Source organism: Anastrepha ludens, chromosome 5 (genome assembly GCF_028408465.1).
Source record: "Anastrepha ludens isolate Willacy chromosome 5, idAnaLude1.1, whole genome shotgun sequence".
NCBI lineage: Eukaryota > Metazoa > Arthropoda > Insecta > Diptera > Tephritidae > Anastrepha > Anastrepha ludens.
Genome location: NC_071501.1, coordinates 56,340,470 through 56,360,270, shown reverse-complemented (window position 1 = coordinate 56,360,270; position 19,801 = coordinate 56,340,470). Strand labels below are relative to the sequence as shown.

The 19,801-nt window shown below is 38.1% G+C and overlaps 1 protein-coding gene across 1 annotated transcript; it reads right to left on the bottom strand.

Moving 5' to 3' along the window:
• Positions 1-451: 451 nt before the first annotated feature.
• LOC128864261 (uncharacterized) lies at positions 452-1,349 on the bottom strand. The gene is made up of 2 exons (XM_054103832.1): positions 726-1,349; positions 452-648 (listed from the first exon to the last, which is right to left on the bottom strand). The coding sequence occupies exons 1-2, from the start codon at positions 1,342-1,344 to the stop codon at positions 548-550; spliced, it is 720 nt and encodes a 239-aa protein (XP_053959807.1). The 5' UTR covers positions 1,345-1,349; the 3' UTR covers positions 452-547.
• Positions 1,350-19,801: the final 18,452 nt, after the last annotated feature.

Sequence of the window (19,801 nt, the reverse complement as noted above, 5' to 3'; positions counted from 1 at the left end):
TAATGTGTTCACAATCCCCAGACAGTTTCGATGGTTCCCCTATCTTCCCAGACATAATGAAGTCCACTCCAGGCGTGAGCGCGATGAATATATATGTACGTTGGCGCGAGTGAAATAGTGCGATCTGTTCTCTAAATTTATCAAGAAAATTCATTATATACATTTATAACAGATAAAAAAAGTAAATTTTTAAAGGAGAACGCAGAAAAATTTTCATATTAACAAATTATTAAATCAACAATACAATAATGCGATTTTTATTGAGTCAAGTGGAGATCTACGAAAGTTGTAAATATCAATCGAAAATTTTTTCTAGTATTGTGCAGAAAAAAATACGAAAAATCGACAGCTGATGGTAAAATTCTAGAAGTTTAAAGTTAAGAAGATAAATTTGTATGCATGTTAGTTTTACTGTAAGGAGAGAGAATAATTTAGATCTTAATTGAACCAATCGAAAAAGATTTCAATTATATTTATAATTATAGCCATTACAATACAAAGTAAAAATATAATGTGTCAAACATTATTATTAAATCAAAAAAAATATTTAATCAACTTCATCGTCCTCGTCGGTATCTCGATTATCTTCATCACCGCTACTCCATTCTGCGGATTTGTCCTCATGAATGTCATCGTCTTCATCAGCTTCTGTAATAATTAAAGCAAGTTAGAATAATTATGAATGGTTGATAATTTCTTCATAAACAGTGAACATTATAACATACCTGACAAAGTTTGTACAGAATCACTGACATAAGTAGGTAGCTGATCTCCTTCAAACCATTTAAAATGGTATTGATCATTTTCCAGTACCCAGCCATTATTTCCAGGTTTATGTGAAGTAGGTTTTCTTAAGTGAGCATTGTTCCAAATCGTACAAATATAATTAGCTCGTAAAAAATGCTGTAGTAGCTCATTTTCACAAGGTGGTAAACTGCTAGCATCAAAGTTTCTCAATTTTTTTCGATTGAAAGCCTCATTAATGTCGGAAACTTTGTATGAGTCTATAAACATCTGAACTCGAGCAGAATCGACATCAATTGCATTCCGAACATTATATACACTGAAAATATATTTCTGAATACTATTGAAAATGTTCTTCTGTTCACTGCTGTCCTCTATTAACTTATTTTCGCCGAACTTTATAAAAGCTTTTTGGAATTCATCGTTTTTTTTTAATAGTTTGTAAGGTCTTAGTTTTCCCTTTCTAAATAATGCCGGATTGTAATCGCACCCTGTTATTGCGTGGAAACCAGGCAAGCTTCGGCAAATGGATTCTCCTAACTGGGCGTGTATCTTTGTTAGATTCACGTACCTCACATTGTTTCCAGTACCCGTCAGCATCCAAATGGTCGAATCATCACTGGAGCTTTATCAATTCACAATATAAATTTTGTTCTGATGATGTTGGAGATTTTGTTGCGAGTTCGGTAGTGAACTCAGGTACTATCGGTGTATCTGGAGATAAATTGTCTACACTAATCGACTCTTTGTTTACTCTTTTTTTCTTTTTTAAATCTGCAGGCTCCGAATTGTAGTACTGTTTATTAACGCCTGTTAATGTTTTATGGCATTCTCGGTGATAACCTCCATCTGTATATTCATCAGGCAAAATAACATTCGCATATTTAAGGTTGTGTTTTTTTCTGACTTTCAAAACAGTTCGGCACTTCTTTAATGTCTCTTCAGAAAGCAATATTAATTTCCCCTCACTTTTCTTACAAATAAAACAACTTAATTTGTTTTTTCCGGTTCCTCCGTTTCGATGACAACACTTTATCACAACTAGACCACTTATTTTATAATAAATTTTGCAAATAAATTATTAAACGCTTGCTGTACGTATAACAGTTCACACTACAATAATATACAGAGTATAAGACAGCTGATGCGCAGAAAAAGATCGCCGTAGACCAATCGCGCTATTTTACTCGCACCAACGTACATATATATTCATCGCGCTCACGCCTGGAGTGGACTTCATTATGTCTGGGAAGATAGGGGAACCATCGAAACTGTCTGGGGATTGTGAACACATTATTTTTATAGATCTCTGAATAACATATATAAAAATTAGATTTTATACTATGACGAAAGTAGATTTATAAATAATTAGAATGCTAGGGTGTCTGGGGAGGGGTTGTTACCGCCCTAAGTGTCCGCCAATGGACGAGGCAGTTTCTGATATGATTGTAAGTTGAAATGTATAAAAACTAAGCTTTATACTTTTACAAATTTGAGACTCAATTTTACTCACCTTTACTACCTGTTACCTGCCAAAGCCACCGCGACCCAGGTTTAATAATCTGGGTTTGCTTATACCTGTATAGGAGACGTATATAGAAAAATTTCCAACTTTTATAATTTAACGAAGGTCTGGGCGTCGCGGGCTTTTAGTCTATAAGGAAAGTTCAATTGCGAACGAAAAATTGAAACAAGTTCAAGAAAATTTTGCATACACCTTGTTGCAAGAAACCCCAACAAGGTGGAACAGCTTCCACGACATGATTGAGAGAGTTTTAGTAACCCATGAAGCCATTGCCAGTGTGCTATTATCAACAACAAATGCACCATTACCATTCACTGCAGAGGAAATCAACGTGTTGAAAGATATTGACAAAATATTAGCTTTATTTAAGAACGTGTTCGAAAAAGTTTCTGGTGGCAAATACGTTACAGTGTCATTAATAACACCATTGGCATATGGACTATATCGGCAAATTGAAAATCTTTCATCTCAGTTGGCAACTGCGGTAGGCAAATCTATGAAAGATGCTGTTGGAGTCGATTAAAAAACGACTATCTATATATGAGCTACGCACGGTAACAAGGATGGCTACGATTTTGGATCCACGCTTCCAAAAAGATGGGTTTCAATCCAACGCAAATGCTGAACAAGCAGCAAGTATCTTGGAAAATGAGTTGGTCAATTTGGGCAATTTGACTCATGTTGAAGACCCTGTCAGTCTGGAAGCAAGCACGATACATAAAACTAAGTTTTGGTAATACATTTGATTGCATGTCAACCAGGTGGATTTCCCTTTATTAAAATTACTGATGTATAAATATTTATGCATCCCCGCAACGTCTGTGGAGTCGGAAAGAGCTTTCAGCAAGGCGGGACAAATTGTTTCTGATAGGCGAACACGGCTTAAAGAAGAAAATGTGAACGTTTTGTTGTTTTTAAACAAAAATCTTTCGCTATAATAAATAAATCATATTATAGTTTTCAAGTTTTAGCTTTTAAGTCTTTTATAAGGCTTTTGTATTTTTAGCTTTTCCCTCAAAATGTAATTTCATAAAATGTAAGCAATGTTCCTTAAACTAATAAGTTCAATATTTTGGCAGAAAAGACCCATAGCCTGTACTCTTACTCTTTTTTCCCAAATGTAAATCACTCACACTTGTGAAAATATATAGTTGTTTTAAAGTGTTCCTTATGAATTAAAATAAAATTCAAATTATTTGTTTTTTCTTACAAGTTTCAATGATTCTCTATCACTGTTTTTTATTGCGACTATCGACCACTATCGATGGTACTATCGACCACCATCGATGCTTTGAAAATTACTATCGTCCACAATCGATGGCGCCCACCATCGATAGTTTGGCACCTCTACTTGGTATACATTTAGAACAAATATTGCCACGAAAATTGGGCGGAATTTGTTAATAAAATGGGCTTAAAGCTAAACAGCTCCTACAACAGTAAACATAAAGTTGGAAATTTGAATTATAATTCGGAGGAAGCATTTATCAGCAGTCTATAACCTCAATGTTTACCCTCACCTCCACGTGGTATACCCTGGTTGCCTAAGCACCCATAGCTGAAGACGAAATATCCACGTTCCCACGACAGTCGGTTCTACGTAACGTAATGTATGAGGAATGTTTATGCTGCTACAACAACAACAATGAGGTATCTAATCGTGTGGGCTATGGCAGCATTCCCGTCTGATTTGGAGGTGCAGAATTTGTGAGTATATGAAACTATCATAGTTATACAACTGAGACCTTGGGACCCTATGATCCACTCGGGACAAAAGGAATTTATGACGATTAAATAGTAAAATTTACTTTGTGAAGGCTGTTAATTTTTGGAATCAAGCAAAGCGATAGACAATGGCTTTTAATATCAACCTAACGGAAAGAAATTTAGTCTTAACACATAAAAAATGGGCGTGGAGTGGGAAGCAGTATGTATACTTAACCAAAGCCAGACCAAAATACCTTGGATACAAAGTAATATGTATACCAAGTGTCATTAGAACATAATAATATATTAATTTGTGTTCGAGTTACCGACTCCTCTCACCGTTTTGGTAGACATATGTATGTCTACATCTGTCTCGATTCCTTTATGCTGTTACAAACAACTGTTATGTAAATATAATTATAATACCTTTTATATCAAATAGTCCAAAACTGAAACATTATTATTACTAGCCTCAAATATTTCAGATAATGGACGGAAAGACGGCCTAGAAGCACATGGCAATAACCGCAAACAATTCAACCAGCTTCGTACAACTAAATCAAAGCGGTAAGCCTGACTGAGCTTGACTGAGCTAGTGCACCTATCGATGACTTTAATGATGCATATAAAAATAACATGCAATATCACTCTTTCTTCCTGCGTCCAGTGAATTTGTATACTGAGCTTGCTTTGCTACTGATGACTGGTATGTTGTCAACATTTTATTGATCGAACACATGATGTTGTCAATGTTGAAGCTCGAATACATCCTATTTAGTTATATCAACATCCATATTTTTTATCCTCACAATGTAAAGCAGTTTGCCAGTAACGAAATCGAAACTGGAAGTAAGCTGGTCTCAGAAGTGGATGGTCTCAGAAATATTGATAAGTTACAAGCGAAAATGTGAACTGCGGTCATAAAACGATTCTCAATCGCCTTCAGGGATTGGGATTTACCGAAAAATTGGGAATCTGGGTACCTCACGAGCTTAACGAAAAAAACAAAGAAAATCGCTTTCAAATTGCTTTCCAGCATCTCGCCCACCACCGAGCAACACGCGGTCATAAACAGCGCTTTTTGTACCGAATCATCACGGGAGATGAGAAATAATGCCTATAAATCAATATGAAGCAAAGAAGGGAGTGGGTAGCTACAGGAGATTCGCCAAAGCCGAGAGTCAAGTCGGATCTTCATCCAAAGAAGATCATGATATGTGTTTGGAGGGACTAGGAGGACATGGTGTACTGTGAAATGCTCGGAAAGAATGACATGGTCAGCAAGGAGCTCTATATTGCCCAGATGTACCGCGTGGATGAGGCTATTTGACTGAAATCACCTGGTCGACATGGTCAAACCATACTCATTCACGGCATCGCCAGGCCCCGTGTTGCAAAAGTCGTCAAAGCCGCACTCAAAAAGCTCGAATGGGAGGCATCCGCCGTATTCTCTGCCTTGCACCGACCGATTACCATTTTTTCCGCTCCCTGTCAAACCATATGAAGGGCGTTACCTATGAAAACAAAGAGGTCCTTAAAAACTAGCTCAACAAGAGGTTGTAAACAGCAACAGCGAATATGAAAGTGATTAACTCATTGATGTAATTATTGATTTTTGTTTAAATAAAAGTTGTCTGTAAAAACGCTACGAACATATTCCCCGACCTAATAGATATGTCACGAAAGGTAAACTCTATGATTATAAAGGGTGTTCAGATTGGAGGTAATTTTTCCAATAGTGTTTTTTACAGATCACGAGTGACTACTGTCAAACTAAATACATAATTTTTCTCAATGGTCCAAAGAGAATAATCTAGCCTTTGTGTGAACGTTTGTTTTAGCCATTCTTAGTTCACTCGAGCTTTGTGAGACGGTGCCGAGTCCTGTTGAAACGTCCATGGTCTGCCACCGAAGACAAACATCCACGATTTCAAAGCAACCCCCAGAATACTTTGTCGATAATATTGCGCATTTACTTTGACGCCAGGCTCGATGAAAACGATTGGAGAGCGCCCATCTGCAGTTACAGTGGCCCAGACCATTATCTGTGGCGGGTGCTATCTCCTGGTGGCCAATCGATGCCAAAAATTCTCGTATGAACGTTCGGTCAAATAAACACAATCGTTTTGGAACTTTACGAATTGCTCAATTTGAAAATTCTTCTCGTCAGAAAACACAATGTTCGGAAATTGACCGCTTTCGGCCAAGGGAGGAACTCCTTCGCTCTCTCCAGACTGACTTGTTGCTGCTTTGGTGTGAGATCATGCGCCTTTTGGACTAGTAAGGCTTGACTTTGAGATCAGTTTTCAGTAAGCGGCGGATGCTACAGTCAGATATTTTCAGTTTTTTTGCCATTTGATTGGCATGTCGTCGGGGATTTCGCTCAAGTCGCTTTTTCACTTTTTAACAATTGCACGTGACGTTGTAGTCTTTTGATGCATACTTCCATGACGTTTCGTGATTCTACCAGTATCATTGTAACGAGTAATGGTGCGATAAGCAAAAACTTTATTTATTTTAAGGTGGTCCAGCTGCCCGTGCAACAGCTGCGCGAGCGGTCTGAAGTTGGTTAAACTTCGAGTGCCGGGCCCGGTACGTATATTTCACTAAAAACAAATAAAAGTGAAATATTGACTTCTGAAAAATTTTTGATTGAAAGCCAAGGCGAATCTATTAAAGGTGGTATCGGTAAATCAGCTTTTTTTTTTCTCATCAGCCACTGTCATCCCAGAATGAAACAAGGCAGGTTAATTCTTTATTTTCTACTTTCCCAATACTTTGCTTTGCCAATCAAACATACAAAACATTGTTGTTGCTCTAGTGTCACCGCTTTTAATAAGAATTATTGACTCTTTGGAATTACCTTATAACAGTTCAGGCTCAGAACACATATAAAAAAGTAAAATTTGTCGTACAATGTGGCCGCATTCTGCAAAATAGAAATATATGCCCATGTACATATGTATGTGTGGAAAAGTACATTCTGTCTAAGCGTTACACATATGTCTAAATTTTGTTCGCTGGTATGTTGGTACAACTGTCCTCTGTAGTGTCGCAGAGTTTGAGCGTGATCTGTCAATTAGCTTGTTTTTGGCATTTAATTATATCAGTCAACCGCAGGTGTGATCTGCGATTTTCACTAGGGATAAAAATATCGAACAAAGAATTTGTCTTAAATTCTGTGTTTTTGCATGCAAATGTTGCAGAAAGCCTATGGGGAATGGCTTTATCAAAAACACGGACCACGAGTGGTCGTGGAGATTTGCCACGATCTGGTTGTCCACCAACGTCTTCAACGAATGAAAACGTCGACAAAGTCAAGAAAATAGTGCTAGAAAACCATCATTTCAATTTGAAGGAGGTAGCTCGTGACCTTACCGAGTCTCTCGAATCAATTCGCAACATTTTACACCATCAATTGGGCATGAGACGCGTGGCTGCTCGACTCGTCCCAAGAGAGTTGAATTTCTGAAGACATGCTTGAGCAAGTGAATTCGGACCCACCGTTTATCCAGCGCATCATAACAGGTGACGAGACGTGGGTACATGAGTTTGACATGCAAACCAGTCAACAGGCGGCTGAATGGCGCTATCCACATGAGGCGAAACCCAAAAAACCACCTCATAGTTTGTCAAAAGTCAGTCGGTGAAAGTCATGCTACTCGCTTTCTTTGATTATCATGGTGTTGTGCACTCGGAATTCGTTCCAAATGGTTCTACGGTAAATATAGAATTTTATTTCGAAGTTATGCGACGTTTGAGACAGAATGTGCGCGTAGGAAACGCCTCAATTTGTGGAAAGAAAACTCATAGATTTTGCACCATGATAACGCAACGTCTCACAAGGCTCACATTGTAAACACTTGTTTTTCCAAAAACTCGACGGTACACCACCGTATTCACCGGATTTAGCCCCTGTGACTTTTTCCTTTTGCCAAAACTTCAATTGCCACTCCGCGGACGCCGATTTAAAAAGTGATTTGCATATGTGTATTTCTTCGAGTGGGTCCTTTTTTGAAGGCGACAAAATAAATTTTGATGATTAAACAATTTTTGGCGTTTTATTGAACAATTCCCGGTACTTTTTGGGCAGAATGTATAGGTTCACATTTATGAATGACATGCACAATGTTAACTATTCTGATCGCTTTACTTTAGCGACAATTGTTCGTTTAATAATAAATTATGCAAATTCCAATCATGGTTGTGCTTATAGAGTATTTCAATTTTACCTTAATTGAAAATATTTTCAGGCATTACCGATTTTAATTGGCATTCCATTGTGCCCTCAAACGATCAACTATATAAGTATAATGCTTTGTATGTAAATATAATCGTACATGCATAATGTCATTGTGTGAAATAATAAAATAAGAATCAAACGAAGCTCATAAAAAATATTTCAACGCGAAGGGTTTCACAACGCTTTTCGTTTGCCACCGCCATCTTTGCTGACACAAAATTGAGCCTGTATATAAAGTTGCATTTCTATGTGCATACATACATTCGTACCTTAATCTATTAAATAACACCAACCTTTCACATTGACGGAAATAGTTCCACTGGTCGTGAAAGGCAGTGGGAGAAAGGGAATGTAGCGTACATGTATGTGGGATGAATGATTATCGGGAGTCAAATAGCATGCCAATATCTCATGTCCCTGCAGGCCAGCGCATGACCACCACCCACACTCACTCACTATAGCCAATAGCATCCTCATTATTTGAACATCTGACCAGATGTGCGTTCGGTAAGAGATGCATTTCATTACACTGTACGACATACAATTGAACCTATAAGAAAAGCAACAAACAACTTTTTTATGAACTTATTTACTTAATATCAACCCAATAATAGAAACTATTTCCAAACAAACCTCTCCGCCTCAGTAATAAACACTCAATTTCCACCAAAGTTCCATAAACCGACTCTGGAAAAATTGCTATAATCAAATACATTTTCTTATGTGAAGCTGAAATTCACAACTTTGTTAAAATTCCACCACAAAGTCAAACAGTTTCGTTTGTAATTATGTAATTACATTATTTTACATTAAAAATTACATTTTAATTACATAACATTACTGTTTCCAATATTCCGTCCGCTCTTTTTTCGGTGACAAAGCTGTTAATACTCCAGCCGATGCCGCTATTCTCTTCGCTGAGTTCTTTAATCCTACTTTTGCATGGGCCTCCGAGAGTGAGGAAAATGTTTTCTTCGATATACAATCATCTATTGACTTCGGCAAGCTAGTATTGTCCACTGAAGATGTCTTCAAGAAGCTTTACTCGACTTAAATCTTCTTCAAACACTGATTTTGATGGTCTGTCTGCGGTGTTATTCAAGCAGTGTGATTCTTTACTATACCCTCTGTTGTTAATCTTTAACAAATCACTAACATTGGTGCCTGGAAATTGACTTTCATTTCACCCATTTCCAAGAGCGGTAATAAAAACGATATTAGTAACTTCACGCCTATTTCAAAGCTACAAAGCTTTTTGAATGCATCATCAAATTAATTACTTTTTGCTGTCAAGAACATGGTGCGTCCGGAGCAGCACGGCTTCTTTCTGGGCCGCTCACCAGTGTCTAATTTAGCTGTGTTTTCGGATAATTGTATCGCGACCTTCCAATCAGGGCACCAGCTTGACACCATTTATACCGACTTCTCTAAGGCCTTTGATCGGTTTTCCCATATAATACTAATAAAAAAATTAGCCTGCATTGGCTTCCACTCAGCCTTCTTAAGTTGGATCTCATTTTACTTGCAAAATCGCAATTGTTTGGTCGTCGTCGACTATGTTAGGTCTCTTCCTTTCGTTGCTTGCTCTGTGGTTCCACAAGGTAGTATTCTTGGCCCGCTTCTTTTTGTTCTTTTTATCAATGATATTCACTATTGTTTCTCGTCAGCAAGATTCCTGCTTTATGCAGACGACGTTAAGATATATTCGACGATTACTAGCTCCCTCGGCTCTGAACTGATGCAAACTGATTTAGATAATTTCAGCAACTGGTGTATCAATAATCGTCTATCGCTCAACATAAATAAGTGCTTCCAAATTACCTTTTCCATGCGTGCCACTGTTATTGACTCCTCTTATCATATATCAAGAACACCCCTGTCACTTGTAAGTGAAATTAAAGACTTGGGTGTAATATTTGATTCGAAGCTTAGTTTTACTAGTCATATAAATTTAATTATTGCCAAATCTTACGCCATGTTTGCTTTTGTTAGGTGTCATAGCTCCGATTTCTCTGACCTTTATACGCTAAAGCGTTTGTATACGGCGTTTGTGCGTTCCAAACTGGAGTCTCCGTATTATACGTGACATGTTGCTAGAATTGAACGAATCCGAAAAGTATTCTTACATTTCGCGTTGCGTAATTTACGCTTTCTGGATTGCATTCCTATATATGAAGCGCTATGCTTATTGATCAACTTAAAATCATTGCAGAGCAGGAGATCTTATAATCTTATAATCTTATATTTATCTTTCATTTTTGACTTAATCCGTGGTACTGTTGATTGTCCGGGGGCTTCTTGAGAGGATTTTCTGTAATATTCCGTCCAGAGCTCTGCGTAGGTCGGAGTTTTTCTATGTTAGTCTTTCAAAATCTCTTTATTTTCAGAATGCTACTACAACCTTAATTGAGTTTAATAAAGTCTCTAAATTTGTTGTCCTCACAAAAATCATATGCCGTTTAGAGTCGGCTTAAAACTGTAGGTCCTTCGATTTGCCGAACAACACCAAGACGTACACCACAAACAGGAGGAGGAGTTCGTCCGAACTCCAAATAAAAGGTGTAAGCGCCAATTATACATATACTCGCATATATGTATATATGTATATAATTTAGGTAATAAATAATAAAAACCGACACAATTTGTACCCCTCAATGCATGCTTTTCATTTGATGTCTTCAAATACGTCTGTAACACTAAATAGTTATAAGTTTCCTTATACGGTCATGAGAGCGCTTTGAAATCAATCTAAACAGTAACAACCAAAAGTTAATACAAGTGTAGGTGTAAATGAATGTACGCATGGACGAGTATGTCACGCACACAACATTTGGGAAATGAAAATCAAAGTTTAAAATGAACGTTTTTTCAAAAATTAATGGTGTCGAGAACACCACTTAACATACGATAATGCAAATAATATTTTGTTCTCCTTATTTCTGGGCCAATAGCGATTAAAAAAATGTTGACTCCACCCTACAGCGCACATTTCAATAAAATTCAATTTCAGCTGGCTGTTAATATTTGGAATCAAATAAACTCATAAACAATGAGAGCTAAAACTTTGAGCATCAGAGGGGCGGATGTAAATTTCGTATCAGCATATAAAAAGTGGGCCTGTTTTATACAATACCGACAATATTTATGTCGTATCTAAGTGAGATGGGGTGTAAAACATGTACAAAATTTGAACGATTTTTAGTAAGTCGTTATCGAGATGCATGCATTACATAAATGTGGGCGTGGCACCATCCATTTTTTTTTTTTAATTTGACTTTAGTCGAATTCATTTTCTTAGGTTATTATTAGTACTGGCCGCCGCTGCCGAATGAGTTGGTGTGTGACTACCATTCGGAATTCAGAGAGAGAACGTCGGTTCGAATCCCGGTGAAAGATGAAAATTAAGAAAAAGTTTTCTCTAATAGCGATTGCCCCTCAGCAGGCACGGGCAAACCTCCGAGTGTATTTCGGCCATGAAAAAGCTCTTCATACAAAATATCTGCCGTTCGGAGTCGTCTTGAAACTGTAGGTCCCTCCATTTGTGGAACAACATTAAAACGCACACCACAAATAGGAGAAGGAGCTCGGCCAAACACCCAAAGAGGGTGTACCCGCCAATGATATACATATATGACATATATATTGTTATTGGAAATCCCTTATTTGTAACCCAAGTATGTAAGTATGATACATAAGTGCAAAGTATTTACTACAAACAAACATTTTTTCGAAGATCTGTAATATCATACTAAGTGCACATAAAAATGTTTTATAATAAAATTTACATTTATTCGGTGCTATATCTCCTGCTGAATTGTCCTTTATTTTGTTAAAAACTGCGATTTGGTAATCTCAGACTTTGTTTTCATAAAAAAATTAAAAATTTTCGATGCGTCCAAAAAAAACAAAAGCTTTTTGTGTCAGTGTAATGGGTCTGTTTCGTGCGCATCATATGCAACTCCTCTCCTTACAATGGAAAGGTGAGCTGTCCATGAAAATGGAAAAGGGGTGATTGAAAACCGAGTTGACGTGAAAAGTGTCATTATGCCAGTACAAAGGATGTTGATGAATCCACGCTACTGCACCTGGTACACAACAGCAACGTAGCTACACTGACCGCTTTCTTCTGTTTGCTGCAACTGCATGCGATTTTCATTGACTCTCTTTACTATAATTAATAATGTCGTGTCAAGTGTATGGAACGTGCACCGAAACCTTAGTACTTCAACATGATTATGAGCATATTGTTTGTAATTACTTCGCAATCACAAAGGCAAAACGCTGCAAATATGTAAGGATGCATGTACTATGATGGAAGCAATAAGTGGCGACTGACGCAGCTCTTTAATTGAAAGAAAAACATAAAAAGCGCTGACGGCAAATATTTAATTATATATTTTGATTGCAGTGCTTAATTAAACTTTACTTAAAAAATTAATACAAATTTATATAAAGAATGCGTATGATGATCAACTAAAGGTTGCACCGATGATATTCGGTGACAAAAGGAGAAATAATTAATCACGTAACAAGATTTTACACAAGTAGGCAATTATTTTTAGTAAAAAAATACAAAAATTAGTATTCCAAATAACTTAAATTTGTTTATGAAATCGCGGAGTAGTTTCATCTGTGATGAAATGTAATACCTGCTAATCTGACAGAATTCAAGTAACAAGTAACAAGCTGTTGCCGATGTTTGAGAATCCGCTGCGATCATTAAAATTTTAATGATCAGTGCAGATCAACCGAATATTAACTAATGATGACTAAATAACGGTGGTGTTAACCACTTCAGGCTACTAATGAAATTCGTCAAGTGGTTAATATTTAAATCTGCTCTATATGAATAACATATTCGCCGAGATGGTCGCTTCTTAATATATTAACGCCAAAGACCTGAAGCCTAATTCGAGCGAAGGCCGTGTAGTCGCACAGAAATGGGTCCGCCGTCTCATTCTCTTCTTCACATGCTGAGCAGAGTGCACTGTCTGAGAATGTCATAGAAAGTGGCTCGTAATCAATCCAACCTGCCTCCTACAGTCCCCTCTGCTTAGTGACAGGAGGTCTCCGCGATTCTTACGTGTCCCGGGACCCATGTTAGTATCAGGATATTATGTCTGCCGACATAGTTCAGCCTGGATTTACAGGACTCAACTGCCCTTGAAGTGGTTGGGGGGCTGTCTAACGCCATAAGTGCAGCTTTGCTATCGCTGCAGACACATAAAGATCTGCCTCTGCATCTGTTTTCCACAACGAAGTTCACCTCCGCTTGAATAATAATCCACCTATTGCAAGTAGTTAACGGATATTCGATAATCTTAAACACATTTTAAACTTGAGAAGCTATATTACCACAATGGTGAGAACTTTGCAAGGACAGTTTGAAAATGGTTACTCAGGGCTACCAAGATTATGCAACTTCAAGGCTGTAAATAAACTAAACAAGTCAGATTTTATTTTTATTAATTTCTCTTGACATTGAGGCTGATTACTTCGAATAGCCAACTAAAACCTACGCCGGAATGCCTACCTTTCTAGCTTTGCTGAATGCCTGCAAAGAATTTTTAAAGAAGGTGTAGCTCCCGGTCCATTCCGATACAAAGCTCGTCTAGGAAAACTAATTATTTCTAATTATTATTATTTCTAATTATTATTCTTTCTAATTATTATTATTTCTAGTTATTTTTAGAAGAATCAGGAAGCTAACAGCTTTTAGACCTTAACAAGCCTAATCATAAGTCAAAGTCAAAGTGCATTGAGTGCTTCAATTTATTTCTACTTGCCAAATATGTATGTACGAAGGTAGTTTTTCTTACGTTAGCTACTTATCGTTAGACACAACCGTGGTGAATTCCAAGATCCTTTCTCAATATTACATGAACAATAGTTTTTGAATGTCCCATGACAGCCGCATTCTTGCACACGGACAGACGTGAGTTATTTGCGACAAATTCAATATTTTCATTTGCCTTCGGTTTCTCGCTTGGTCACGAATCCTGTTTTTTTTAATACATGAAATTTAATATCTTTTACTATTTGAGGCGTAACAAAGTACGCCGTATATTTGCTAGTTCAAAATTCCATTACTTATGCATTTCAAAACTGTTTTTTGTGAACCCCGCAATTCTGCAGAATTATTTTCTCCTGCGTTTGGAGAAAATTTCAAATACCCGTACATACAAACATTTTATTTTTCTAAGTGCTTATAGTACTTTTCTTGTGCGCATTTCTAAATACATACATATGTAGGTACATATGTATTAAGCAAATATTTATCTAGCACTTTAAGACTACACTATAATGCTCATCGTGTTGTTGCACACGAGAAGATTTAATCTCAGTTCATAGATACAATTTAAAGTAAATGTGTAAATGAAAACAAAAGTTTTATGAAAAAATAATTACTACTATTGCATTGTACGCAATATTGGAACGTTTTCGAATTTTTACTTGAATGCATTTTTAACAAAAGCTACGAAACCACAATTCAAACAAATAAGCAGTAAGTAACAGTATGATGCATCAAGACTTATTGGCCATCAGGTAAGAAAAGGAGTCAAATGAACCCCGACGCTCTTTCTAGTGTTAAGCTAAAGTATGCTTGATTGTCATTTTGTTGTAACAGTCTCTATATTACTACTGCAAAAACCAGTGGTTTGGGATCCACTGATCTGAGATTACTTGCAGCCTTCCACGTGCCCATTACCCATATGAAAATTAGTGCATGCCTTGTTTCTTTTTCATGCCTTGAATTTTAAGTGAATTGAAACTTTAAAATCTTTAAAACCAATACAAATAATGTGTCCTTCGTATGCTCTTAGTGTCTTACTTAATACAATATTTACTATTCAGTTTGCAATGCAAGTTTGTGTGTGCCTACCTACACATACATACATACATACTTACAGACACAGTCTTTCTAAGAATATGCTTATATATATAATATAAAGTTATATATCCGTATGTACGTCTATTTGCATAACATTTCGTGTTTAATGCGAGCGTGTATGCGTAAGCTTCGTACTGCATTGTGAATATGAGAATCAAGTTACAATAACAATGACAATGTTGAATGCTACGAGTAGTGATGAGTCTTATAAGCATTTGTATCTGAGTTCGCATTGTAATAGTTTTATTACCCAAATAATTTTATTTCGTCACTATAATTCTCTACCTAAAAATTTTTCTCATTGTTAGACGAGCTGAATTTACATAATGTTGGTTTGGATCTCCAAATATTGCAAATTATGTAACTATCGAGTGAATTTTCTTATAAGTACTGCAGAAAACCTTCTAACTGTTTCAGTGATATTTTCATAAATGGTTTTCTAAACCCACTGTAAGCGTGTAAAAACCAATTGATAGAAAAATAGAAAAGAGCTGGTATAAAGGGTCACCTCATTGTCTGCAATGATAAGTCTCCAAGTGTATTTTCAAAAGCGACATAAACTATTACATCCCTGCATTACTGGAGCAATATGAAGGCGCACACCATATTTTGGAGGCCGAAGTCAATTTATGTACATATATTATATGTATTCAGGATTCAAAAATAATTGCCAATATAAGCCCCGCATGATGGAACGATTACTTTTATCAAAGGAGGGTTAAATTATTTACAGTTTCGGCACAAAAAATCTCACCAATTGTAATTTCGATGTTATGTTTCAACTCTTGGACTTTTTCATGATGGTTAGCTGGTCTAGAAATTTCAAAAAATCGATTTTTTGTTTTTTTGATATTTTGAAAGTATAGTATCATAAGAATATCCTGTGAAATTTCATACGGAAATTCCCAATAATATAGCTTCTACAGCCCATTAACTAGGTAGATCCGCGCGCTCTTGTACCTCAAACTGTAAACTCATTTATCTCGAAATTACTTTTTTTGGCCTGGTGTGGTAAAAAAAACTGTTCTACCAAATCATCTGAAATTTTAATATGCTTTTCACAACATCAATAGCTATCGCCCGTACTAGAATCATATAGTTATTTCAATTATTTCGTATTTTTTCATTAAAAATAGAGTGTTAAATTCCAAGCCGCGCTATTTTGTCAAGAGTTTTATTTTTATTTTCTTGTTCTAGTACGGGACCTAGCTACCGTCATACTGATTAATGATTTTTTTGGTTTTTGTGCTTCAGATAAATAGAAGAGCCAAAATGGACACCACCGTCAAGATTCAATTTTTCGGGAGGGTCAACTTCAGCGCCATTTTTTAAACTAATATAATATATTAAAATTAAAAACAAAATTTTTTTTTCACTTTTGTATGTAAAAATATTTAAATAAAAAGCCTAAAAAATTTAATCATCGTTTTTCATTTTCTTATTATAAAATGCCGTTTCGGCCTATTTTTCGATTTTGGTTTTCACAAACTAAATTTTAATAAATCACGGATGTTATTTTATGTCAATGTCAAACAAATCAACCAATTCAAAGTTTAAATTCCAAGCACTAAATGGACCATCGTAAATTCTGAAATAAGGACATTTAATACCTTTAGTTCACATTTAGCAGTGAAGAGAATACAAAAGTTAACCCATTTCTATGAACTAAATATTTAGTAAAATGAAGGCCTGCATTAAAAACCCCTTGTTTCTATAATGTGGGCGGGGATGGATTCTTCGGCCACCGACTTTCCAACGAGGACGATTAACGTTCGTTTTGTATTAAGAAGTATTGTACGGAAAGAATTAAGGTTACTATCAATCAATTCTTCTCAGTTAAGGCGAAAGAAGTTTACTTCCGAAGGTACGAATATTTTATTCATCTGACTTTTTTGTTGTCCATATTTTCATATATTCTGGAACGCATTCAATATGTTTATTTCATCTGCACCGCAGTATAACACAAACAAAGTCTTCCCTTAAAATAAGTTTTTCAAATTTCTTCTTCTTCTTAATTGGCGCGATAACCGCTTACGCGATTTTGGCCGAGTTTAACAAAGCGCGCCAGTCGTTTCTTTCTCGTGCTAACCGGCGCCAATTGGACACACCAAGTGAAGCCAAGTCCTTCTCCACCTGATCTTTCCAACGCAGAGGAGGCCTTCCTCTTCCTCTACTACCACCAGCTGGTACCGCATCGAATACTTTCAAAGCCGGAGCGTTTGTATCCATTCGGACGACATGACCCAGCCAACGAAGCCGCTGGATCTTTATTCGCTGCGCTATGTCTATGTCGTCGTAAAGCTCATACAGCTCATCGTTCCATCGTCTGCGATATTCGCCGTTGCCAACGTGCAAAGGTCCAAAAATCTTACGCAGAATCTTTCTCTCGAACACTCCAAGCGTCGCTTCATCGGATGTTGTCATCGTCCAAGCTTCTGCGCCATACGTTAGGACGGGCATGATGAGAGTCTTGTAGAGTGTTAGTTTTGTTCGTCGAGAGATGACTTTACTGCTCAATTGCCTACTTAGTCCAAAGTAGCACTTGTTGGCAAGAGAGATTCTACGTTGGATTTCAAGGCTGACATTGTTATCGGTGTTAATGCTGGTTCCTAAATAAACGAAGTCTTTTACAACCTCAAAATTATAACTGTCAACAGTGACGTGAGTGCCGATACGCGAGTGCGCCGACTGTTTGTTTGAAGACAGGAGGTACTTCGTTTTGTCCTCGTTCACCACCAAACCCATTCGCTTTGCCTCTTTATCCAGTTTGGAGAAGGCAGAACTCACAGCGCGGTTGTTAAGGCCGATGATGTCAATATCATCGGCATACGCCAACAATTGTACGCTCTTATAAAATATTGTGCCTGAGCGATTAAGTTCTGCGGCTCGTACGATGCTCTCCAACATCAGGTTAAAGAAGTCACACGACAGCGAGTCACCCTGTCTGAAACCTCGTTTGGTATCAAACGGCTCGGAGAGGTCCTTCCCAATTCTGACGGTGCTGCTGGTGTTGAGCAACGTCATCTTACACAGCCGTATTAGTTTTGCGGGGATACCAAATTCAGACATAGCGGCATACAGGTAACTCCTTTCCGTACTGTCGAATGCAGCTTTGAAGTCGACGAAAAGATGGTGTGTGTCGATTCTCCTTTCATGGGTCTTTTCCAAGATTTGGCGTATTGTGAATATTTGGTCGATGGTAGACTTTCCAGGTCTGAAGCCACACTGATAAGGTCCAATCAGTTGGTTGACGGTGGGCTTCAACCTTTCACACAATACGCTCCCTAAAACCTTATAGGCGATATTTAGGAGACTAATCCCGTGGTAATTGGCACAGATTGCAGGACCGCCCTTCTTATGGTTTGGGCAGAGTACACTTAAATTTCAATCGGCAGGCATGCTTTCATCCGACCATATTTTGCATAGGAGTTGATGCATGCACCTTACCAGCTCCTCGCCGCCATGTTTGAATAGCTCAGCCGGCAGTCCGTCGGCGCCCGCGGCTTTGTTGTTCTTTAGCCGTGATATTGCTATTCTCACCTCGTCATGGTCGGGTAACGGAACGACAATTCCGTCGTCAACGATTGGGGTATCGGGATCTTCACATTCTCTATGACATGCGCAGCTGTCCCCGTTTAACAGGTTCGAGAAGTGTTCCCTCCATAATTTAAGATTGCTCTGTACGTCAGTCACCAGATCGCCGTCTTTGTTCTTACAGGAAAACGCCCCGGTCTTAAAACCTTCTGTAAGCCGCCGAACTTTCTGGTAGAATTTTCGGGCGTTGTTCCTATTGGCCAGCATCTCAAGCTCCTCGCACTCACGTATTTCGGCCTCTCGTTTCTTCTGTCGGATAATACGTCTCTCTTCCTTTTTCAGGTCTCTGTAGCGATCCCACATGGCTCGCGTTGCGCTCGATCGCAGCGTGGCTCTATAGGCAGCATCCTTTCTTTCTGCGGCAGCATGACATTCCTCATCGTACCAATTGTTTTTTCGGGCTCGCCGGAATCCGATTTCTTCTTCGGCGGCGGTACGTAGGGAACGAGAAATGTTGCTCCATTGCTCGCGCATGCCGGTTTGTTGGGCAGTGCTCTCCGAGAGCAGGAGTGAGAGTCGAGTGGCGAATCTTCTGGCTGTCTGTTGTGATTGCAGCTTTTCGATGTCGAACATTCTTTGCGCAGGTAGATGTACGTTTTTTGCTGCACAGAGGCGTGTGCGCAGTTTGCCTGCAACAAGGTAATGATCCGAGTCGATGTTGGCTCCTCGGATCGTACGTACATCTAATACACTAGAAGCGTGTCTTCCATCTATCACAACATGATCGATCTGGTTTCGCGTTTTTCGATCAGGAGACAGCCAGGTAGCTTGGTGGATTTTTTTATGCTGGAATCTGATGCTGCAGACTACCATGTTTCGGGCCCCGGCGAAGTCGATCAGCCTCTGTCCGTTACCGGATGTTTCGTTGTGCAGGCTGAATTTTCCGACTGTGGGACCAAAAATTCCCTCCTTGCCCACCCTGGCGTTGAAGTCGCCAAGCACGATTTTTATGTCGTGGCGGGGGCAGCGCTCATAGGAACGTTCCAAGCGCTCATAGAAGGAATCTTTGGTCGCATCGTCCTTCTCTTCCGTCGGGGCGTGGGCGCAAATTAGCGATATGTTAAAAAAACGCGCTTTGATGCGGATTGTTGCGAGA